This window comes from Motacilla alba, chromosome 2 (genome assembly GCF_015832195.1).
Source record: "Motacilla alba alba isolate MOTALB_02 chromosome 2, Motacilla_alba_V1.0_pri, whole genome shotgun sequence".
Classification (NCBI taxonomy): domain Eukaryota; kingdom Metazoa; phylum Chordata; class Aves; order Passeriformes; family Motacillidae; genus Motacilla; species Motacilla alba.
This window is the reverse complement of record NC_052017.1, coordinates 129,711,358-129,736,597: the sequence shown is the minus strand read 5'-3', so window position 1 is coordinate 129,736,597 and position 25,240 is coordinate 129,711,358. Positions and strand designations below refer to the sequence as shown.

At 41.8% G+C, this 25,240-nt stretch overlaps 2 protein-coding genes across 2 annotated transcripts; one reads left to right on the top strand and one right to left on the bottom strand.

Annotated features, from left to right (window-relative positions):
- The first annotated feature begins 14 nt into the window (after positions 1-14).
- RIDA (reactive intermediate imine deaminase A homolog) lies at positions 15-8,219 on the top strand. Its single transcript, XM_038128200.1, has 6 exons — positions 15-171; positions 4,327-4,432; positions 4,986-5,040; positions 5,872-5,940; positions 7,525-7,580; positions 8,005-8,219. The coding sequence occupies exons 1-6, from the start codon at positions 110-112 to the stop codon at positions 8,065-8,067; spliced, it is 411 nt and encodes a 136-aa protein (XP_037984128.1). The 5' UTR covers positions 15-109; the 3' UTR covers positions 8,068-8,219.
- A 155-nt stretch (positions 8,220-8,374) lies between these two features.
- Positions 8,375-24,561, bottom strand: ERICH5 (glutamate rich 5). Its single transcript, XM_038126932.1, has 4 exons — positions 23,739-24,561; positions 19,580-19,999; positions 17,499-17,615; positions 8,375-14,186 (listed from the first exon to the last, which is right to left on the bottom strand). Exons 1-4 carry the CDS (start codon positions 24,559-24,561, stop codon positions 14,164-14,166), a joined length of 1,383 nt encoding a protein of 460 aa, XP_037982860.1. The 3' UTR covers positions 8,375-14,163.
- Positions 24,562-25,240: the final 679 nt, after the last annotated feature.

The following is a 25,240-nucleotide window of genomic DNA, read 5'->3' as shown; positions in this document are numbered from 1 at the left end:
GCCCCCGCGGGCGGCGGTGGGCGGGGCGTGCTCTGGCGGAGCGCTAAGGGCAGGGAGCGCAGTGGGGGGGGGCCCAGCAGCTACTGCAGCTTCGGGAGCGGCTCCAGCCATGGCCTCGCTCGTGAAGAAAATAATCAGCACCACTAAGGCCCCTGCACTGGGTCCCTACAGGTAATGCCTTAGCTAAGAAAGATCTGAGAGTCTTGGTGGATAACAAGCTGACCATGAGCCGGCAGAGCCCTTGCAGCCTATGCTTTCCTAGGCTGCGTGGGGAACAGTGGCCAGCGGGTCGAGGGAGGTGATCCTGTCCCTCTGCTCGGCCCTAGCGAGGGCACATCTGGAGAGCTGTGTCCCGTGCTGGGCTCCTCAGTATAAGAAAGACAAGGAGCTACTGGAGAGGGTCAGCAGAGGGGCACAAAGATGATGTGGGGTCTGGAGCATCTTTCATGAGGAGAGACTGGGGGAGCTGGGCTTGTTTGGTCTGGAGAAGACTGAGAGGAGAACTCATCAACACCCCTAAATACCTCGAGGGCAGGTGCCAAGAGGATGGTGCCAGAATCTTTTTCAGTGGTATCCAGTGACAGGACAAGGGGCAATGGCCATAAACTAGAACACAAGAAGTTTCAGCTCAACACAAGGAAGAATTTCTTTACATTGAGAGTGGCAGAGCATTGGAACGGGCTGCCCAGGGAGGCTGTAGCGTGTCCCTCTCTGGCAGCATTCCAAACCCAGCTGGGTGCGTTCCTGTATAACCTGCTCCAGGTGACGCTGCCTTGGCAGGGGGGTTGGACTGAATGATCTCCAGAGGACCCTTCCAACCCTAACAATTCTGTAATTTTGGGAGCGGAAAGTCTCTCGGGAGATGCAGGAGCAGGTATTGCTGGCGGGGTTTTGGCAGGTCCCTGGGGGTCTGTCAGGCAGGCCTGGGGCTGAGGTGAGAGCAGGACCCCTGAGCAGGGGCCACTCCTGGTACCCCCTCCCCCCGAAACCTCCAGGGACACCTGGAGTCCCAAAGCACCAGTGGGGCTGTGGTGCCACGACAAACTAAGAAGAATGATTGTTCTCCAGAAAAAGGTGCTTAGCTAGAGACAAGCATGTTGTGCAGGGAAGCTAGAGATGCCGACTGTGCAGGTGATACAGAGTGAAGGCTGAGCTCAGCCCAGGGCAAGCTTGGTTAGATGGAGAATTCAATGCCTGGGAATTAAAAATTGTTTCTTATTTTGAATAGTTATAAATGTTTTTCAGTCTAAAAACTTAACTGCTGTAAAAATATGTAAGATGTTCAACATTTTTGCAAGTATGTTGTTGTAGCAGTTTTGCATATAATTAAATAAAGAAAAATCCCGGTTTTAATTGGAGAAAGGTTTCTCTTTGCTATTTGGAAATAAAAAAAATGTTCAGTCAGTGTAGTAGATTCTCATAGCTCAAATACTAAAGGGTTTTTACCAGGATGTTTTCTAAGAATTTTTAATTCTATATTCAGGCTTTGTGTTCACAATAGCATCTTTGTGCCTTCCAGGTGCATTTTTGTCTCCATTACTTTGTGTCCTGAGCTTTCTAAGCTTAAACTGTGTTTCTTATAGGCATTATAACGATGGAAAAATACAAAGTGTAGAAGCAGAGAGACATGACACGAAGGTTAACTTCTGTAAACAATAAACTGTTGGTGGATTGCAGCCAGGGGCCTGGCATTGCTTGGAATTAGGAGAACATCTAAGACATGGGAAGGCAACAATTCTTTGTCCATGTGCACACACCACTGTCCCAGCCTTCAACTTGGCTTTCCACTCCAAAATGTTGTGCTTATTGGTAGTTTTTGGTGAAATACTGCTTATTGTGCAGCCTGTTAAATGTATGACGGGTCTTACATCAATAAGTTTATCACTAACTTAGTTTATCGGATTTTAGTAAACTTGTCAAAGTCCAGAGAGCAGAAGTTGCACAAGAAATAACTGCCTCATCTCTGCTGTGAGGTCTGGGCTTGGTTATGCAGCAATGAGGGCTTAATGTGGAATGAAGGATTGGCACGAATGAGCTGCATTCCTGGTTCTGCTACGGCCCTTCAGTATGCTTTTTGGTGACCTGTTTTTACTGTATTTTTCTATTTCCTTTATTGTATCCATTTGCCAGTACCTTGAGACAGGTAGGTAGATAAAAAGACACGTATCTGTGTGTGGGTCTATATATCTCATTCATGTCATTAACCTTTTAAAGGCTACTTCTCTTGTAATGATCCACAATCATGTGTGTGAAGAAGATCTGATTAACAAAGAGCATGATTCCTAAAAAGAGCATGATTCCTAACACCATCTCTCTGACAGACGATGTTGTGCTAAGGTCACAGTGTCTGCCCAGTTATGCATGCAGGTACACTGAAACCTGAATGACTTCAGACACACATTCACATCCCTGCTGATTAATGAGTAGCTACGACTGGCCCTAGTTAAGAGGTGCATCTGCAGTTAAAGAATGATTTGGGATTGTGGATTTGAAGTTTCCCTTAGCTGCACTCGTGCGTTTGAGTGCAGTGCGAATGTACTCCCTGGCTGGTACATTGTTCCTAGTCTCAGTGAATGGAGGGTTCCATTGGTGAGCACACCGAGAGGAGGAAGCTGAGCAGACCCAATAAGGCTGCTGCAGATGTTGATCTGGCAGTGATATCAAAAGGCTTCAGCTTGTTCTTTCCCAAATTAATCATGAATTAGGACTCTCAGAAGGTCTGTGCTGAGATAAACATTTCACTGTCATATGCTTTGTGATAAGCAGTACAAGACAATCTCTTTCAGTGGAGGGCCCATACCTTTTTGTTGCACAGTTCTCTGTGCTTCAAACAGAAGCAGAAGTTTGTGCTCTGAGGGCCTTCTTCCACAGCAGGAGTAGTAGGAAAGAATTAAAGAAGCCGGTGTCTACATGCACACTTTCCTATCAACAATACTGTGTCAGCTAGAAAACTACTTTATTCAGTGTCTCTTTGTATGGTGTAGCTTTGTGATTTACTCCAGTTTTGTTAGTTGAGGACAGAAAAAATAATCCCCATGTAAGGTAGTTTACCATATCTGACAAAGTTACTGGCTATTTTTCCCCTTATGAAATTACAGGAGAATGTAGGACAGGTGTAAAAGAAAAGATGGGAAGTTCAAACTGCCTAACCCTGATCATTTGACTGAGTCCCTAGATTAGGTTGGTCCCCTGTGAGGTGAATGGATTAAGACAATCCAACTATGTGAATCTCAGTTGAGAGGTATACTGAAAATATTCTCTGAATATGTCCCTCTTTTTCCATTGACATTAAAGGGAAGCAAACCTCCTATTTCAGACACTTGAGGGAGGTGCCTAACTCTAGTTTGTGTAGCTTGAGAGAGTTGTGGAATGGTCAAAACAATGCATTTTCTTGTGCAATGAGATGAGATATGAAAAACGGTGTTGACACAACATAAGCAGTTCCAAAAGAATCTTTCTATAATTTCTTTGCAAAATAATTTAATTAATGGTTGAAGATAATTAAATTGTGTCTCTTGTATAATGTTTGCTAGATAGTTTAAATCTTTGTTTTCAACTTTTAACTTCTTTGTAGTAGAGACACTAATAATTGCCAACTCAACTTCAGCAAAAGCACACTTGACATTTTTATATAAATGTTTTGCAAATAGCTTGAATTTTGCATTCCTCTGAATTAACCCAGCCAAGAAGTCACTCAGCTTCTTTGGTAAGAGGAGAGTGATTGTTCTTGGAATCAGTGATCAAGGTGTTTTGCTGACTGGCCAAATTCATTACTCTGGAGGAATACTGCCAGAGAACCAGGGTGCAGGGTGTCACCTCACAGCTGTAACTCATTATCACAGTGCCTGTTTAAGAAGAAAAATGTTAAATCTCTTTTGACTTTTCTTTTCTTTTTTTCTTTTTCTTCCTTGCTCTGCAGCTGAAAGTAGTTGAAAGGTATTGTCTGCTTCTCAAACTGGGATGGAATATTTATCTGGGCAGGTGCAAAAAATGTTTTTATTTACTCTGCCTTCCCTCTGTGCTATTTGCTGTGTAGAACCTGTAGCTCAGTTTAGTGTTGTGTTACTGCATTCACAGCTTGTGTCCTTTGCAGGAAACAGGGTTTATCTCCTCGAGGGCAGAGCTTAGATGGTGTAATCCCAGCTCTTCAAAAGCATAAGCAGATTGATGTATGACTGCATGTACAGACCTGCATGTGCATACCCTCAGTCTTCTTCCTGATGCATTATGAAGTACTGTAGAAAGTTTGAAATATGCTTTTGGATTTGAAATTTGAAATGTTTTTGTGGGGAAACATTAGCCCTAAAATGCCACTTGTGTTTTCAGCCAAGCCGTGCTGGTGGACCGGACAATGTACATAGCAGGGCAGATAGGGCTGGAACCTTCCACTGGGCAGCTTGTCTCTGGAGGGGCAAAGGAGGAAGCCAAGCAGGTAAGAAGTCTTCCAGCAATGAACTCATAATGGAGTTAGCATGTGTCTAATTAAAAGCGGAATTGTGAAAAATTAAGGAGATTAGAGAGCACGTCGCATCCTCCAGATGGGGGAAAAGCAGGAGGAAGTCATTCCATCTTAACTAATGCTGTCATTTTTCCAACAATTTGGAAAACATGGAGGTCAGGGTAGAAATCTGTTTCATGTAGGAAGGTATGAAAGAATCAGTGTTTGAAGTAAAGGTTCACACCCCAATAAAGACTCTGACTTGAGTCAGGGAAAGTTTTACTCCCCCAGCAGCAAATAGGTGGAGTGAGATAATAGGATGAGGTGGAGCTGTATCATGCATTTACATCTAATGAATGGATGGTTTAATATTTATTAGATGCTCCCTTTTATTTTTATTTAAGTCAGTCTTTTTTTGACAGTTGAGGTTTTGCTGGTTAAACTTACAGTAAAACATGGATTCAGCTAAGTCACAAGTTATATTTACATACTTACATAAATATAACCCAGCTAATAGCTAAAAGATTTTTGTTTCATTTTTCTTTAGGCTCTAAAAAACATGGGAGAAATCCTGAAAGCTGCAGGCTGTGACTATGGCAATGGTAAGTGCTGCTGTGACTCTGGCAAACAGGTGGTTGTTTTGACCTGAATTAAAATATTAAAAGATCAAGTGACTTTAAAAAAAAAAAAATAGGAAAAAGCTATTTGCTGAGCATTCAACTGTTACCAATAGCTGGAAGAAACAAAAGAAATCGTAAATTTAGGTAAAAAATAAAACAAATAAATCTACATGCAAATCTTTGCAATGGGTATCAATGGAACACTGTCTTTCACCAAAAGTTTTTGGCAATGGTACTAATATTTTAATTCCAACTGGGGAAGGTCAGGTACAATTTTGCAGTGACTGCAGACATTTTAAGCATCCTAGGCTTTGCTCCAGGTGAAAGCAGGTTTGTATCTGTGCTGTTAATATTCCAGACACTCTCAATACTTTTTGGGTGGAGGACTCTACTGGTGAAGCCACACCAGGATTAATGCTGGGTTAGGCAGTCCTGGGAAAAACTTCTAGCATGGAGTATATTTTCAGACCTTCCATGGACTTTTTTTCTGGCAACAGATACTTTATATAAGTTATTGCCAGCAGCTGGCTTACAACAGCTATTTTAATTGATCTGCTTATCAATTCAGTGGCTCTTGGGAGAATTTGGCTTTTTCAGAGCTAGTCAGAAATGGCTTAATTCCTGAAGTTTTGTTACATACTAGATGGTTCCTTAGGTTGTAGCTCTAATGGTCAATATCTGCAAAACTTTTCAAAATGTTTAGAATACTTGAGAGAAATGTATGAAATAAAAGCAAGAAATGCACTGAAGTTCTTCAGGTTTTTTTTAATGTGAGTCAGAGGTCTAAAATAACTGCATTTACATAATTTCTAGTTGTGAAGACTACAGTTTTGATGGCAGACATGAAGGACTACAATGACATTAATGATGTTTACAAACAATGTAAGTAGCTATTTTGCTTGTGTTTTACCATTATGGCTTGTGGAAAAAATTATGTTCATGGTAGTCAAAGTGTTTTAATGACTCAGATGATGTAGTTCCATATTCTTTGAAATTCCTGTAGAAATTTTTTTAAAATTTCATTTTCAAGTATCAGATCAAGCAGAATCTAACTTCGTGTGGATTTGTGTTCTACCATCCCACTAACTATCTCACTATCCTGTGAAGATCCTGCTATCCCTACAGGTTGATCTTCTTTGCCTCTTGCCTTGCTTGATGTTCTGCTGTCCTGGCTGTAATTCTACTGTAGGCAGCCTCCAGTGCTGAATTTCAGATTTTATATCTCCATTTCTTTCAAGTCTGTATCTTTGAACAATTTGAGGGCCGTTGTTATGGGACAGGGCTCATTCTTTACACAAGGATGAGCCATGCTTCTCCCCTTGAAGAAAAAAGAGAACAATGTTTGGTAAACAAAAGTGAATGTAGACTGAAATAGGTGATTCCAACAAGCTGTGTTGTGCAGAATAATTTGGGACAATTTGCATGAGCTCCTTATTTATATAGCATTGGCTTTTAATTAGATAGCAACATCTGGTCTTGAATGAAGTCTCCTTGATAAGCAAGTAACACAGTCTCCTACTTGTCAAAATGTACTGGGGGGTGTGTGTGCTTAAGCAGGGTAAAACCAGACCAGCTGCATGCTTAGTGACTTGTTGCCTCCAGCCTGGAGTTTGAGAAAACAGTTGCTGCTGTTCTCTCATTGTGAGTTATTATCTCAATGCAGGACCCCTACATTTCCATTAGTAACAGTTCTGTGATAATTGTCAATAGTTAAACCTTGACTTCATTATGCAAATTTCTTGGAAGCGTTCAGTCAGATTGGATGGGATTTTGAGCAATCTGATACAGTGAAAGATGTTCTTGGCTGTGGCATCGTGGTGAATTGGACTATGTGATCTTTAAAGGTTCATTCCAACCTGAACTATTCCAATATTCTAAAAATTCAACCTTTTATGTCTTTACCAGTACTCCCCCCCCCCCAGATACTGTTCTAGTATCTGTGATTGTCAGGTCTAAATGGACATGGAGGAATAAATCAAGGGCCTATTTTTCCTCTGTTTTCCTTAGATATGAGTAAGGTTGGACACCTAGTGACTTTATGTGAATCTGGGATCTTTGCTCATGACTCTTTTAGCAGGGGCCTGTTTCTCTTTCCTCCTCCTTCTGTGAAAGAGCCATCTCCCACTCCCTGGTGTTTGAAACTGGATGATCACCACTCTGATTTAATCATCCTTTTTCAGCCAAGTTGGTGTGAAGGCCCTGCAGTGTCAGCAGAATACAAGTTATCACTGGCCACCAGGTCACAACTGCAGCTGACTGCTTGGGGATGAGTGGTGGCCTGCTGAGATTGAGAGCAGCCAGTCACCAAAACAAAAAAAAAACAAGGTGGAAATGATAGCTGGCATAGAAGTCTTGTAGCCTTGAACCTGAAACTGTTCCAGTGATTTCATTTTATACAGCTTACTTTGAACTGTGTTTTATCAAGCCAAGGTTAGTGATTGCTGGATGTTTCTGTTTAAATTACAGTTTTCAAGGCAAACTTCCCAGCCAGAGCAGCCTATCAAGTTGCTGCTTTGCCCAGAGTAAGTGTCACTTTTCTATCTACAAAAAACCCAAAATTTTTTGGAATACTACTGAAGCATTCTGACAGCTTTTCAAATTCTGAAATAGCTTTGATTGCAATTATTTCAATAAAGGCTCTTAATTAGTTTCTTTTCTAAGTATACCATTGTTATTCCCACACATTGTCAGAGATCTGAATATGAGATACATATTTCTTCATGGTAGAAAATAGATAAAACATTAGAAATAAGGGGTTATGATACCTGAGTAAGAATAAATTGAATTTACAATATTCCTGAACATTGCTAAACCAGTAATACAACTGTCAAATATAATCTCTCTCAAATGTCACTCTGTTTTTTATGAAGTTGTGCTGTTCATCCAATTGCTTCATGAAATAGATACATTGAATTCCTAATATGTTTCTTCATTGTTTTGTCACAGGGGGCCAGAGTTGAGATTGAAGCTATTGCCATTCAAGGACCTCTCCAAGATGCTTCAGCATGACTATAAGTAGAGACTGGATATCTTACAATGGCAGTTTGAGATTTAGTTAATACTTCTCCCTTATATCTGATTCCTACAGCTGACTAACAGCAGTTACACACAGTTGAAATCAGTAAACTTACTGAGGAAAGGTGCTTTCTTCAGGACTTACAGTGAATTCTCTGCTGGCAAACCCTGAAAAGCACCTGAGTCCTGCTAAAATCAGCTGAGCCAGATTGCAGGACAGGACCTGCCCTTTATGGAGGTGGCTGGATATTCAGGTGTTAAGGTACATACCTGGGTGAATGTATTAAGAGTGACACTATGGGTGATCTGGACATGGAAAACTATATTGATTTATAATAGTAGGTCTTTAATAAAAAAATTTAAATCAGAAGAAAATTATAGAAATGAGATAACAGAGCACTTGAATTGTTTAGCATACATCTTCACTTCTGAGGAATTTTACTGTATTTGCTTCTGAATCTTCTTAGCCTCTTTCTTTACATAGCAGATTACTGTTGGACTCAGATTTTTTTCATATGTAAGCAACTGCTTAACAAAGTTAATACTAATTTCAGAAAGAAGAAAATTATGATTTTCTGCAGTAAAGTGGTACCTTTATAAATCACATGAAAATTAATATCTACGTCTAACCTGTCTCATGATATTTTTCATAGCAATTCAACTTTGACTGTTTTGATTTTAAAAAAAACAATAACAACTGAAAAATGTTTAATGAGAATAAAATATAATTGCAACTGCAAAAATGTGTTTTTCTATTATGGGAACAAACTTTTCTTTTCCTGATTGTGGTTTGATACTCCATTACAAAAAAGTCTCCAGCTTGCTTATTCAATAGCAAATTTGAACCAAGAGAATAGGCATATTATCTGCATCCTAATAGCTAAGGATTAAATTCTCCAGGACAGGAAGCTTTCAGCTACCATCATTACAGTTCTTGTAAGTTTTTCCTCTGCCATTAAGGTCAGAAACACTGGTTTGATTGAGTGATTAAGCAATATTGAGAAATCCAACTGGTGATGCTAGTAATTTATCCCGTCCCTCTGTATTGATCTTCTGTCAAGTAGAAATGTATACTGTGAGAACAGTCAGCCCTACGTACCAGCCCTAGATTTGATGTGAAACAGCCATTCCTTCTTTTCACTGAGCTTATAAATTGTACCATTATAGAAAAAAGATTCATAATGAGGTTGTCACAAAAAAAAATATGTGCAGATATAAGGATTTTTATAGTATTACCTTGCTTTCTTTGGGAGATAATTATTTTTATTAGAAGCAAGATAATGCCTTTGTTATTTCAAACAGGAAACTTCCAAACAGCCTTTGAAAAATGCCTGACTTTTCTCTAAATAAACTTCCTATACATAAACTTTGATTAGTTTTTGCTGCTGTTCTTGTTCTGTCTCCTTGGCTGTACTAATAAGGCATCTCATGCTCTGTAGCTCTGACTCCGTAAGCAATCCCACCTAAGAAAAAACATGGTCAGATATGTTAGGAAGAGTTAGTGCTGACTAATATGGCAATGACTTTCTAGGAAACACAAAGCACGTGTTCCTTCATTTTGTCAGTAATAACTAAAATTAATGTAATTTAAAGGAGTTATATGTAACATTTACATTTAAACTTTTAAATGGAATTTAATTCTTAATTTATATTTAGGTTTCTCTTTGTTTAGGTGTAACTACTTAGTTGGAATCTATTTCACTGATTTTTAGGAGTTTTAGTTCCAGTTCACTGTAGATCAGCTGATTTCAATTGTTTTGCACATGAGCTGTGTTCAGCCTTTTATAAGCGCAGTGGTTATCCCTTCTTACTGCTCACTGCCTTCCCGCAGCCTTTGTGCCCGCCTCGAACCCAACACTAGATGGCAGCTGCGGTATTTTTGTGGCGTGCTGACTCGTGCATTGGCAGTAAAAATCCATTATAGCACTCCTTGGGACTTCGGTGGCAGGAGAGTGAATTGCTCTCCACAGTAAGGGACAGTCTGAGACTGAAATACCTGGAAAAAGTTCCGTGCTGGATGCAGCTAACAAGGCAGAACACATTAAGTGTTTTTATCAGTAAATAGGTGCCATTCTGCAAAAACTCAGGAACAGAAATTCCCTTTTAGCTTTATGATTCTTCAGCTGAAAACAGTTGTAGTTTTTAGACTATATATTTAAATCAAAGCTATTCAAGACATTTTCTTGATATGCACTCTTCTGGTACAGGAAGTCTAGAATAACTGAAATAAACTCTCTTATTTTACAGCTCTAACGTAGTAGTTTTCAAACTAAAAAATCAGCCTTCCACAGAGAAGTGTAAAACATTTATTTTATTTAAGCAGAATTATATTATTTGGTTCTATTCTTTAAAACAAAAAGGCCAACACCTCTGATTCTCCAATATAAAAAGCCTATCTTAGGTCTTAATTTGCAAACTACTAAGTACATAGACATTTAACAAATCCAGTTTTAAATAAAGGTATGTTAAAAACAGGTGTTTTTTTTTTTTTTCCTTTTCTAGACTGAGCTGCATGCAAAATACAAAGTTGCAATTCATCTTGTGGCATCCTGATTTCGGCATTTAAAATCTGTTTCTATCACATGTAACTAAAAAAACACAGCAAAACACTTCTTTCTGTGAAAGTAAAGCAATGTATAAAGTACTGAAATGGGTATGTTCTACCAGGTGTTTCTTTTAGTAAGACTCTTTCTTCTTTAATTGATTATATTCTCTACAGATTAAACAATGCAAAAAATAAATTTCAGTACCTAGTTTTAATGGAACTGTGTTCCCTTAAGCCACATAAACTGCCCCAATCTTCTTCTACCAGCACTTGCTCTTGTTGCAGTGTTTACCTAAAAGCAGTTTCTCACTGAGTGAAAGAGCCAACCCCAGCCAGCCAGACAGGCAGGGATCTTCTGAGACCCTACAGTGTGTATATGTGTCTGCACAGAGCTGACAGGGTGCAAATTCAACCTCTTCTAGGGCTGTGTTTATTGCTAATTAGAAAAAAATTTCTACCAGAACTTTCTTGTTAGTTTGGAAATTAAGTTTGTTCTTTCAAGTGCACTGCCCAGCACTCCCTTCTGTGAGGAATGGTTACTTCTACCTTGGATGAAGTTGAGGGCTGAAGATTGTTTGGCTTTTGATAAAATATAAAACAATCACAACAAATGCTTGACTGTATTAAAAAAAAAAATCATGTTGCTTAAGATCTGGATGTGTATCCTATAAACACAAATATTGGAGCATATTCTTTTCCCAGCCTTTAATATGAGAGAGCTCTTTGACAGACGAGTTTCTGCTCCTTGCAACCTCTGAGTAGTCCCAGGTATTCAGAGGCAAATAACTGCAGGCAGTGGCTCTTAATCCATAGTATATGGTTTGGTAGCTCCCAGACCACGAATACTAGATCTCAATGAAATTTGCATGGTAGGGATGTCTTATTTCTCAGGGCAGGAGTGTTCAGCATATTTCTAGCAGACATATTTTGATAATTTAGGTAATTTAACTTTTCATGTTTAACACAGGTAGTATCAAGCATACTTGCTCTTTAGGAAAGGAAAAAGAGAATTCACCTGTTGTGATTATAAACTATGTAAGGATGAAGAGGATTGAGAAAGACTGCTACTGTTGAGTCACTGTTTATATTCCTCTTGTTTTCATCTGCATTGCTTAATGGCCTGAAGAAGCTGAACAGTGAGGAAGAACATACATAGTCACCTGTCTTCCTTGTTACAACAGTGGTAGAAAGAGTGACTCTGAGGTGAGCAGGTCATTTTGACTCCCTTGTATCTTCACATTTGATTTCCAAGTGCAGTCTCCTCTGTTGCTATGAATACTACTGATCTCTGTCACAGAGCTCTTGTTGGTTTATGCTTAAAAATAGTTTAATGCTTGCCAGACTGCAGTTCATGATCTTGCCAGTAGGCAGCCTGTCTCTGCCGATTTAATCTCCTGTGTTTTGGACTGGGGCTGTGCTGGCACATGTGCTGGTGGCTGAGCGGAATTCCCAGCTCACAGGAGGAAATCAGCCATGAGATGCAGCTGAAGATGGAAGTGCTTAGGGCATCCTGGAACATGGCTGTACACCCAGCCCAGTTCCATGTCACTTTGGGGTGTTCTCATTCTGCTCAGTACCTGTTCCCCCACTCCTCAGCTCTTGAAAGTGCACGATGTTGTTTTTCACAGCTTCTTTTCATGGAATGGTTTGAGTATGTGGATAAAAATGTTGACTACTTCTGTTTGAATTTTTGATGCTCACTTTAATGTCAGTAGATTTTTTAATAGAACTAGCAGCTTGTTTTAGCTTCTCTGTTACAGAAGGCTAGAAAAACTAAAAAATAAATTAAAAGTTACATCCACCTAGCAAAAATTCCCCCCCCCCCCAAAAAAAAAAAAGGATGCATTTGGGTTTTAAAAGTTTGTGGTGTTGCCTACAGGAAGTTGACATTAAATGAAGCTGATAAGTTCATAAGAATGCTGCTAAGCAGAAAACCTTAGATATAGTGATACAGCCAAGAACTATCAGCTTATACAAAAGGTTAATAGGCCAAGGATATCAATTAGATTATTTAATACAAACCAGAATCAGCTGGAGTCAGACATGTACATGCAGTATGAAATTATCTCTTAGAAGGGATTTGTATAATTTGCTGGTGGCAGTTAGGATTTTTGTTAAGTCCTATTATACAATAAAGCTAATAAAAGAGCAATATTTGCTTGCCATTTTTAAGTAACTGACCTTTTCTCCCTGTCCTACATCCTTATGCCAGAGATCTCGTAAACACAGTCCCCGCAATGTACTATATAGAGCCCCTTTGCACAGGACATAGCCTCAAGCTGTGCCAGCAGAGGTTCAAGTTGAACATCAGGAGGAATTTCTTCACAGAAAGGGTTGTCAAACATTGGAATGGACTGCCCAGGGAGGTAGTAGAGTCACCATCCCTGGATGAGGAATTACTGGACCTGGCACTTACGGCCATGGTCTAGTTGACAAGGTGGTCCAGTCAACATTTGGACTCAAGTAGCTTAGAAGTGTTTTCTAACCTAATTGATTCTGTGATCCTGCAACATTCACCATCAGAACAAATTTCTACTCTTTATCTGACCTGAAACACAAATCATATCCAGGGCCTGTTTTCACAGGAAATTTGTTTGAAAGTATTGCCATTCAGCTTCATCTCCAAAATTACTATTTAGCATTTTGGAAAAGAACCCAGACAGTCCCTGATAGCACATTTCTCCAGGAGGACAGCACTCCAGGGAAATATAAATAGATAACCTTTTCTTTGGGAGCAGGCTTATATTTGTCTCTTATACAGGTTTGTATTTTCTCTCTTAGAAGTTCCATTTTAGAAGCCACAAATGCATATGAGGAGAGCTACACAGCTAAAGACAGGTTATTATTGGCCATGAATGTTAACAGCTGTGAAGTTATCTTCTACGATTTATACAACTAAAACATCTCTCTCAGTTAAAAATGCCCCCTGTATTGTACTACAATCCCTTCTATAAATTTGAGTTTAAATATGGGGAGTGAGCAGCACACAGCTGGATCCTGGGCACTGCACTCTGTTATCTTCTATTTTCTGGAAAACTCCCCTCTGCATTTAGTTAGAGCTTGGTAAATTTCCCCTCCCAGTTCTCTATGTGCTGTACACTTCAGCAACTGCCTCCATTGGTAGTCCAGGCACGCAGAGGACCTGCCTACATACAATAATTGAAGAGAAAAAAGCTACACTTCATGCTATAATGTTGGTTGAAGGTTTCAACAATTTGAAGACAGTTAATCTGAACCTGGGAAAAACTCCTATTTGAAAAAGGAATGATCATACTGCCATTGAAAAATTACGCTAGTGTGTATAGAAGGCACTCTGTGGCAGGTTGATGAAAGTTTGGGTATTTCAAACACTTGAAGTCTTGGCAGCTTGACTTCAAAAAATCTGTATTAAATAAAACTTTTTCTGATGCCTCCTATTCATGTGTCTGTAGCTTGTGGTTCAATCCATAAAAGCCTTTATATTTTCCCAACCCAATAAAATTCAAAAATATTCATGTGAACAGAAGAGCAGGCCCAAGAAGAGGATGTTCATTGAGACATAACTTCTATTCCTTGTTATTAGCTGTCTCTGAAACACATGGAAAAAAATAATTTAGCAATTAATTGGAGGTATAACTTGACATTCAATAAATCTGACAGGAACTCAAAGGGAAAGTTCCCTGGAAGTATCACAGGATGGAGGGGATATCTGCTCATTTCCCAAATCTGTAAGAATGTTCTGTGAGGACCTAAAAGCAACCACTGGTTCCTCTTCCCCCTTCCCATTCATACACAGCTACAGTTCCTGTCACAGACATTAACATCACCTCTGTGAGTCACTGCTACAGTCTCGAGCTCCTCCTCACCCTGCTGCCTTTTCTCTTAACAACTTTTGAAATCACTACATCCTTCCAGTCAGATTTGACCTAGAGGCAGGCATTTCATGGACAGTAAATCCTAAGCAAGGATAAGAGACAAAGGGCACAAATTGAAGTACAGGGTATTACCTTCAAATAGAAGATTTTTTTTTGTTTGTTTTTCTGTAAGGACAGTTAAGGTATGGGAATAGGCTGCCCACAATTTATGGAGTCTCCACCCCTGGGGATTCAAAACCCAGCAGGACAACGTGGGAGTTCCTGCTTGAGCAGGACTAGACAAGCTCCAGAGGTAGTTTTCTACCATAGCTATTCCATGACAAAGTATGGCTGAGGAACTGTGTCCAGCCCCTGAAGCTACTGTTGGCCACCAGCAGCTGAGAAGCTCTGGGGCTCACTTGATAGCTAAAAGACAGTGCCCAAGGGGGTGACTGGCTGAAATCACAGTGTCTGGCCATCCCAGCTCAAAGTACTCCTTTCCCAGCTAGAAGACTCAGCAAGGGTAGGGAACATGAGAATGTGAGACTTCCTCACACTGAATTGTGGTATTCCATGAGAGTGGGTAAGGAGCACAGGAAAGGTGGGAAATTTTGCATGGGAATGAAGGTTACCAACGAAAGCCATCCAACTGCAGTAATTCTCTGTGACTAAGAAGACTTAATATAACATGAAAAATGCCAACTCCCTTTAATGGCTTCAAAGTCAACACTCTTAGCATGTTACTGAGCATTCCCTTGTTCTTGGGTGGACATCAGCTACCTTTAGCGCCCCTTTATTTTTTTTTTTTTTAACTAGGATCAGCTTGTATCCTCTTAGTCATACCCTCCTAGAGACATAGCTGTGAATTTTTTTTATGCCTCTCAAAGTAAGAATTTTTCCATTCCCTTAAGGCGTTTTGCTTTCCTGCCCAGAATCTTGCTTTATTTCTTCAATATCCTTTCAAGATGGAAGAACTGCTCCCTTACACAACAGAATCCCAGGTTTAAATGGTCACTATTCTGTTCTTAGCATTGTTTGTTCCTCTTGCCTGCAGCTGTTCTCTGAGCTGGGTCAGTGCACTCCCTTCATCTGAAATGCATTACAGACAGAGAAGCAGAGCTGCTCTTTGTGCTCCCTTACAAAACTGTTGGGAAGAATACTGTCAAAGTAGGCAAAATGCAGGAATAATTTCAATAAAGCTGTAATAATCACTGGGTGAAATTTCTGGAAATGTTGAAGGCCAAGTTGGATGGAGCCCTGACCAGCCTGATCTAATGGGTGGCATCCCTGCCCATGGCAGAGGGTTGAAACTAGATGACCTTTAAGGTTCATTCCAACCCAAGCCTTTCCATGATTCTCTTTCTCTTCAGGAGCAGGAAGATGTTCTTTGAGGTTTCCTAGAATCAAGTTAGTGCTTTGCTGAATTCACAGCACAGATTTTTTCTTTGCAAAATCATAGGAGCTTTTAAAAAAGACATCATTTTAAGACATTAAAAACAAGTTGATTGATTAAACTCGTTTTGACTTATGGGCAAAGGTATCTGGCATAAATTTAAAGATCCTGCAAATGAACAGTTGTCAATGGCCAAGAGCTGTTTGTCTTCATAGGCTCCCTTAAAAAGTAACAATCTGTAAAGATGAGCAACTGTCAAACATGAAAATTAAAGGGAGGTAAGCATTTGGGGTTTTTTTTTAATCACTGCAGATCTAATTTTACCTGGGTAATCACAAGGTCATAAAGGCACATAAGCTTTGACCAAACTGTTTGACCACCACTCTACTTGTCTTACAGACTGCAGTGCTTGTGCTGAAAACCACTTCCCTCAGCCCTCTGGCAGGAGCATAAGCAGCAGCGCAACACGCTGGCTTGCCCTAAGGCTGGGACACATTCCAGCATTGGGAAGGAACCAAAGGCTGCTCACCCCATGAGCAAGGGGTTCCTTTGGAAGTCATGAAAGACACTGGTGTGAGGTATCTGCCACCCTTTCTGCTGAAGCTGTTCTCTTCTGAATTACAGAAATACTCGCTAGCCCAGAGAGATTCTGAGCATGACAAAGTACTCCAGTGATTAGGAGGGAGGGGAGAGGGAGGTGATTCCAGCTATTGCAATAACATTTGCTGGGGGAAAGGGGGAGCTGCATTGCCTGCTCATCCTTTTCCACTTTCCAGCAATACTAAAGGGTAACCTGTGGTGCAGGAATCCCCATGCCTGAAGTGTTCAAAAATGTGTGGATGCAGCACTGAGAGACAAGATTTAGTGATGCACCTGGCAGTGCTGAGTTAACAGTTGGACTCAATGATCTTTTCCAACCTAAATTATTCTGTGATTATAATTCTGCCTTCTGGGGCACATAGACTCAAGGGATAGACTTAGTAAATGTGGGGGAAGAAGAAGAAGTAACTTTTGTAGCAAGACTGTGGTGACAGAATTTTGACCACAATCTCAAAGTCTGCCAGAGGGATAATCTTATCCCCTTTAACTTTTTTTTCTCTTCACTGGTGTGACAATTTTCCAGAGGAACTTTATTTGGCCTGTGACTTTTCCTTCCCACCGTGTGACTAATATGCTGTGTAATGTGCTTTCATCACAGCACCACACTGCTGATTTCAGCTGATAAGGACAACAAGGGGATCTAAAATGACTGGCATAGAATGGAAATCACAAAGCAGCATTAAGGCTTAGCTTACAAACACAAGCCTACAAATAATAATGAGCAGAGTCATGAGTCACGAGTCACTTTAACAAAGATTTTTTATTTTCCAAGACTGCATGTTACAGTCTATCATTCTTCCCCAAGAGGGAAAAGTTATCACTGATAAGGCTCGTGTATTATATAAAGATGACCCATGCAAAAAGTATGACTTCCAAGTGGTTGCTTCCAAAAATGTCTTTTACTGTAAAGTATTTTTGACTCTCTTGTGTAAAAATGCAGAAAGGAGCTGTATGCCTACAGGGGAACAACAAGATACACTCAATAAAGACAGGACAGTCTTTGCTGTCTCCTAAACAATAACCCATGAGGTCCTTCCCTCCTCTGTCAACATACCTATCTCTGTCGCTGCTGCACTATCCACAGCTTCTCCTGTTTCTTCTTCTTTTGTTTCAGGCCCTTCACTTACTGTCTCACTGAGCAGCTCAGTTTCCACCTGTTCTCCCGTCTCACCTGGGAATGGTAACCATGGAGATCAAATTAGGATCCACTAAAAAAAAGCACCAAGTGTCCCAGCTTCTCTCTGTAAACCTGATTTTGCTTTGTAAGCTCTCCAATGCCCGTTATCAAGGTACCCCAAATGTACCCAGAGAGAACAAATAGGAAAACCCTTTTCATCATCCAGCTGAAATATGGTTGCCTCATGCCCATGAAGTTCTCCAAATGCTTTCACAAAATGCCCTTGATGCTGTATCCAAAGGAAATCATGAGTACTATTTCTGCTCAAATTATTTTTTCCTGGATTTTATTTCATAGATGTGCAGTTTTATTTGCAATTGGAACAAAACAGAAATAGAAAACATGGTAACATGCAAGTCTGGCTGAAACCCTGCTTTCCCAGGGAAGCTGCTGCCTAACTCATTTCCTCCCATAGCTATGGAAGCACAAAGGGAAAGCAAAACAAATGCTAAGTATCATCTGTACCATAGCATAAAAATAGAAAATCCCTTCTTCATCAGATGCCTCTGGGAAGAGAATGGACACAAGTTAAAGTATTCCTTCTACCTTGGAAATAACTGGAGCAAAACTCTTTTCCCCAAAAGCTTCATTCACTCGCCCTGCACACATCGCTTGGTGCTAGAAAACCCACAACTCACCTTCAGACAGACAGACAAATGTCAATGTGTTTCCATTGATGAGATATGACAGCACAAGGTCCAGGGTGTGCTGCTCTGCCTCTGGCACTGCCCTGAGGCTTAGAAATGGTGAATAATGAAATTGGAGTTTGCAGCTGGGCAGGATGTGTGCTTAACAGGTGAGCAACCTGTCATTTACTGCTTGCATAAAACAAGGCTTTATTCCAAAGGATAGATGATTATGTAGAGGACAAAATTCTTTCATGAAGAGACACAGGAGAGGACAAACCAATCCAACGACCATGCTCAGCTACAAAGGATAAGCAAAGAATGAGATTCACAGAGCCAGTTCAGAGACAAGCAGCACAAAGCCACAGGAGTAGTGGCAGTGTGTGTAACTGGCTCTGGACTTCACACAGATCAGTCCTTCTGCACCTCACATTTCTTCAAGGCCAAAGTGGAGTGAGGATGTCTCCCTGCAGAGAAATACTCCTCATGTGCTTCACCTGCTTATTCCCTGAAGAAGGGCTACCCCAGGAATCCATTATTCCTTATTCCTGATTCCTGATTCCTTATCCATTATTCCTATTCCTGATTCCTTACTGAGCTACTTTGTAGCTCAAAGGAGAAATTTGATTCCTTCTGTGAAGTGTTCATCTTCTGCAAGTGCAGTCTATGCCCTCTGGGCACTAACCCAAGGAGGAGCACACCTCCTGCTAAAGGTCCCTCCACAGCACATGGAAATCCCTGTCACCTCAGACACCACTGCTTCCTCTTCCTCACACAGCCTCTCTCCCCACCCAGACATCTCCAAGCATTGGTGCAAACACAGCCCTATGTCTCTCCTACTACTACTTCTATTCTGGTTGTCTTGTAGTCAAGCTTCAAGGACACGCTGGAGATTCCAAGTGTGCATCCAAGAGATGCTTTTTCTTCTACATTCAGCTTTATGTGTGCAAGGACAGTTGGTTTACAATTAATACATGTGAATAAGTAATTGACCCTTTGGGCTGTGCAAATATTAAGGAATGTGTCTGAGCTACCCAGAGATACAATGTTTTAAATGAGGGGTATGGTGGGACATTTTACCTGCTAAGAACAAAAAGGACATGCAATGAAATAGAAGAGGTGGAACTGCTGATTAAATTTATTACAGCTTGGACTTGTAAATCTGAGGCTTCCCCAGCCGTGTTCTTCTATGCCTCACATTGTACAGACTCCCTGGACCAAATTCTGACTCCAGAAGCTCATCTGAGGCTCTTAGTAAAGCCAAAAGGACCCACACAGAAGTCCCTGGAGGCAAATTTTGGTCTCCTGAATTTATGAAAGCACAAATATTACCCTCAACGAGGTGCTCCTCTTCAGTAGTATGTTCTTTCTCGACGACATCCACTACAGAGCTGTCACTGCCCTCTACCAGCCCACTGTCCTCTGCTGGTCCTGGAGATGGTGGCCCAGCATCTTCTCCTGGTGCTGGTGGTGAAGGCCCCCTGCTCTCCTCTCGCCACACAGAGGGCAGCTCAGAGCTCTCCTCCTCTCCTGCAGGCAGGGGCTCGGTGCCCTCTGGCTCCTCCCTTTTACTGACCGACTCTGTCTTCCCCTCCACGTTCAGGATCGTGGCTGAAGCCTCCTCTCCCGGCAGCTGCTCGCCTGGGCTGGTCTCCTCAGAGGCAAGGCTCACACGCTCTGCTGGGTCCAGCTGTGTTTGGTCAGCTACAGCTCCATGGTCATCTGCACTCAGGGTGTCTGCACCTGAGGATGCTTTTAGTTACAGTATGGCAAGGGAAGGAAGAAGAGAATTACAGATAATTGGTGAGTGGGCACATAAGCTGGATGACAACTAAACCCACAGTGAACCCTCCTGGCTAGGGAAAATACTCCCTCACAGGTCTGCTGCACATATCCACACGCATCCAGCAGAGGATGATGCTGCTTTTACATTAAAAATAAGTTTTCATTTGATGCATTTTTATATGAAGAGATCAAACTTGTTTGCAAGTCAATGATCGATTACATTTTCCCTTTTGAATCTGCATTGTGCAGGTGGATTGCTGCGATGGGACACTGCAAGGAAGCACCTTTTCCTGCCCCAAACCAAGCACAGCATCAATGTGGAGAGTGTGAGGGTGCTGCTGTCCTGGGCTGAGTGTGAGAAGTTCTGGTGGTACCTTCAGGTGGACTGAATAAAACCCCTGAGAGCCCAGAGGATGAGCAACCCTCACTTCTTAAAACAAAAACCACTTTATCTTTTTCAGTACTAAACTACTTCATGCTATGATTCGTCTAACAAAAAAAATCAACAACAGGAATACTAAACAAATTAAAACTTCTGCTTCTTTCACCTTTCATCAACTTATTGGCTAGTAAAGCAATGGGTTTTGGCAGAAAAAAATTATGAATAAAGAACTGACAAAATTGCTTTGACAGGTATTTAAGGATAAAAGCTGATGACTCAAAATGAGCTATACCTACCGATCAGACTGACTTACTAACATTCGAATGAAATTCAGTTTGACAGGATCTTGTACTTAACCTTTTCCTAAAGAATGTCAGGATGAAACCCCTGGTAATTCAAGCATGAAATCTGTTTATATAATAATTACAAAACTGGAAAAACTGTATTTTCTGAGAAAATTATGATTGCAGTGTCAAAGCCAGTAAGCAGAACCATATGATACTGTTCACAGATGAACACATCTATATATGTTCATACAGACATAGATGAACACGAAAAAAAGTAGTACACCCTGCTCTTAAAACATCTGCTTGAATACTGCTGCCCTTAAAATAAGTTTACAGTTCTTTTGAGACAATCAAACAAAACAGCTCCCTAGCAAGTGTCACCTTGCCAACATGAGCCTACAGACCCAGGGAAGGATGGCTAAGCCAGAAGAAGAGCAAGATCTGAGAATCTGGACTGTTGAGACAGAGAGAAGGCAATTTCTACTATGAGACAGATAAAATCTCATTTGTCCCAGGAACTGTCAAACCATCCAAGTTCCAACCAACCCCTCCAAATCCACAGTGGAATGGCAATTTATAATGCAACTCAAACAACTCAGGAGGCAAACTCAGCTATGGGTCTCTGACAACAGACCCCCCCCCCCACTAGGGCAAGACCCTGCCTCTGACAGCTGCCAGGGGCAGGGGAAAGGGCAGAGGGCCCCAGCCCACGGGACTGAGTGTCAATCTGTCAGTGGAATTCCTCTGTCAACCTGTTCAAGCCCCTTTTCAATCTGTTTACACTCAGTCTCCACTACACCCAATGGTAATGAGGGCTGCAGCCCACTTACATCCCCTGTAAAACACATCTTGGCTGGTTTCAAGCCTGCTGCTGGTCGTTTCATCAAATGGCAGCTCTTGCACTATGAGAAACAGCAAATATATTTCCCTGGTTGCTTTCTCTAGATCTCTATCACACCTTGTCTTCCAAGCACTCCTTTTCCTAAAATGAAGCTCAAGGTGAAACAGATACCAAATCAGAATAATAGTAAATGTTAAACTTAAGCTACTCTAAGCAGTGATTAAAAAAGCAATGTATGCTCAGAGACAAGAAAATCAATTATTTCACATTTTTATTTTTTGTCCCTACTTTTCATGCCTTCACCTTGCTCAGTGCCAGATGGACAGAGAGCATTTAAAGCCTACAGACAGAAACAAATAAGCCATGAAAAGTAGCATGTTATATAGAGTTTTAATTCATGTTAGCAGTAAAAGAAACAATTCAAACGTATTATTACTAAGAATCTCCTGCAGCTCCTATAAGCATCAGCCCTATAACTTCAAGCTAGTCCTCTCTACATCAAAATGTTTTATATAAATTGGATTATAAAATACTGCCATGCAACACAAGATCTGCACTGCTGGAAAGCCTGGAAGCATTCCTGTGCTCTCATCTGAAATGCAAATAATTCCCTAATATGGAAAAAAATAAATCCTCAGTAATCTGTTCAATACCTTTATCCCCAAGAAAAATGAACATCATGTGGCAGTCAGCATTCGTAGGATTCCTTCTAGTTTTGTATTATTTTTAAATTTAATTTTTTTTATTTTTCCTGCTGTAGACTCTTTTAGCTGGAGAAACAAAGAAATACACAGTGAATGTATGTGGGCCATGGCTACAATATTTTCTCTTGGCCTTCTTCCCTTTTGAAAAAGCCTCAAAGTTTTATGAGTTACACATCAATGGAAGAAAATTAAATACATTTTCCTCTATTAACTTATTTAAAGTTTTTTTTTTCAAATTATCTTTTCTTATTAAAGTAAATTAGCAAATTGTTAACATATCTGGTTAGTAATTGCCAAACTAATGCAGATCTTTCAGCTGTGATTACAAACTGCACTTCATCCTTGCCATGACATTAGTGTATGTATTTAGTACATTTCATGACCTATCCTGCCATGAACATGCTTTTACACAGAATAATTAAAATACTCAGAATAAATTACTTCTGCTGTTTCTTTGAGCCTTTCAGCACTCCTGTGCAGGCACCATTTAGTGGAGGATGGAAAGGCAGAGGAATTGGTACATTGACCAGGTGACTGAGACAGCAGGTACAGCATAAAGAGGTTTCTCCTGATACTTTCAGCAGATGCATGCTGGCTCTGTGGTGGCACAGACAATGCTCAGCCCACAACTTGCTCTCCTCTCTGCAGTCACAAGCCACAGTACAGCATATAAACCCGTGCAAAAACCATGGATGCTGCAGGCAGAGTAACAACAACAGATCCTAACTCAAGAATATAGGAAAGAAATGCAGTAAAATGAAATGCAAACAACTTTTTTGGATCTGCCTTCGAGATGTATCTTTCTTGAGAGGACAATTCCTATAACTGCAGCATTCAGGTTCCTACAGAAGTGTTTCCAAACCTGCCTTGGAGCAAAGAGCTAAATATTATGAATATGGAAACAAAGTTTTGTTTTGCTTCTACTGAATAGCAAGCATATTCTTATGGAACATCCTGCAAATATACCTTGCTCACAAAATTAGTCTGCTGTGACTTGAGCCAATTAAAGCCACGGGAACATTGCCGATGCTGCACACTATATCGGGGTGGATTTTGTAAGAAAAAGGAAGGATAGTGGGGTCAAATATTGCTAGTTCATTATTCTCTTAAAGAAGGAAAGAAAGGGCACTAGACTGGCGAGGTACTGCACAAAAAGACCAACAGCAGGACGTATCGGGAAATTAAACAAACAAGCAAAAAGCCTGCGGAGCGGAGTGGAAGGGACTTGAGCATTCATTCACAAGAAACACCAGTTTCGAAGCCATCACTCACGGGGCGCAGCTCCCTCCACTGCGCGGACACAATGAAAAGCCGAGGCAAGCCCGACGTGTTTCTGGCCCGCGGGGTTTCTGCGGGACGCGCACCCGCGGCGCCTTCCCCGGGACGGGACGGGATGGGACGGGATGGGACGGGACCGCCTGAGGGCAGCGCGGCCCCGCATCCCCAAAGAGCTCTGCGGGCTCCCCCCGCCCGGCTCCCCCGCCCCGCTCACCCGGCAGCGGCGGCGGCTCCTGGGGGCGGCTGCGGGCGCTGCTGGAGCAGCCCATGGTGGGGCGGCGGGCTCTGCAGCCGCTCCCGACGGCCGGCTCGGCTCGGCTCGGAGCACGGCCAGGCTCGGCTCGGCTCGGCTCGGAGCACGGCCAGGCTCGGCTCGGCTCGGCTCGGAGCGCGGCCAGGCGCGGCTGGCGCGGCCGCCGGGCAGCACCGAGCTGCGGAGCCGGGGGGGCGGCCCCGGCGATGGAGCCTCCCCCGCCGCTCAGCCCCGGCCACCTGCCCCGGGGCGGATTTCTGCGCTCAGTCAGGGTGCCGCAGGGTGTGAGTGGCAGGCGGCGGGAAGGGACTGCAGGTCCCTGTGCCCCGGAGTTTAACCCTGGGGGGGTGCTCGTAAACCTCGCTCGCAAGCTTTGAGCCACGACAGCATCGAGCAGAGGTAGCCCGGGTAAGAGGGTCCAGCTCTGGGCAGCGGTATTAGACGGACTTGGAGGCCACGCCGATGTTTGGTGGTCTGTGAATGTAGCCGAGCTTGTGAACCTGAGGGTGTGGGGTGTCTGTAGGGAACCCCAGACCGGAGGAGGGGAGCAGCAGGGCTGGGTTGTCTGCACGGGCTGTACGTGGTTTGTGTATCCCGGCGGGTGTGATCGTGCACACACAGGAGCCGCAGCCCCGCTGCCAGCCCTCCCTGCACACAGGAAGAGCTGCAGGATGCACCCGTGGGACTGAGAGGGACAGAGGGACCCTGGGGTCTCAGCAGCTCGGAGGCAAAAAGGAATCCCTGGTTTGCAGAGTCCTCTGGGTTCCGCGGCCACCTGCAACATCCTTACCATCAGCCTGAAAGGTAAAATAAAGGTAATATTTTTATATTTGCCTATAGGCAAATCAACAGATGTCCAGGAAAGCTGAGGTGGCCTAAAAACTTCCCAGAGAGTAAGAATGAAGAATCTTTGCCACATATTTGCTTGCATAAGCAGATAATGTACTTATTGCACCCAGGACATAATTTGATTATGTCAAATTTAGACTAATCACGTGTTCTTCTAAATGAACTTTATTTGTCCACCCAGAAATTTATTCAGACAAATCATATTGTATTTGGACATTTGTTCAGGGTTTGTGATGTTCCACAGCCAAGGTAGAGCAGTAGCAATAACTCAAATAATTTCTGTAATAGTTTCTGCTTCCTCAGTTTTAATTAATTTTCAGGATGCTTTTAAAAAACAACAGAAAAAAATCCACTGTAGGCTCTATAGATTTCTATGTGGCTGTATATAAGATTACTATGAGACGCTAGACACTGAAATGCTGGTAACCTTAGGATTAGCAAAACGTGTTGCTCTGTGACAACAAAAGCAGAAGTGGAACAAAGGGCTTAGCAACTTAAAAATTAATTTCAGAAATACTTAACATTCATGCTGCTGCTTTGAAATCCTGACTGCTGTGGTGGGAGCGAGGTCAGTTCCCTGAAAATCAGGAGATTTCCAGTACAGCACAGATGGA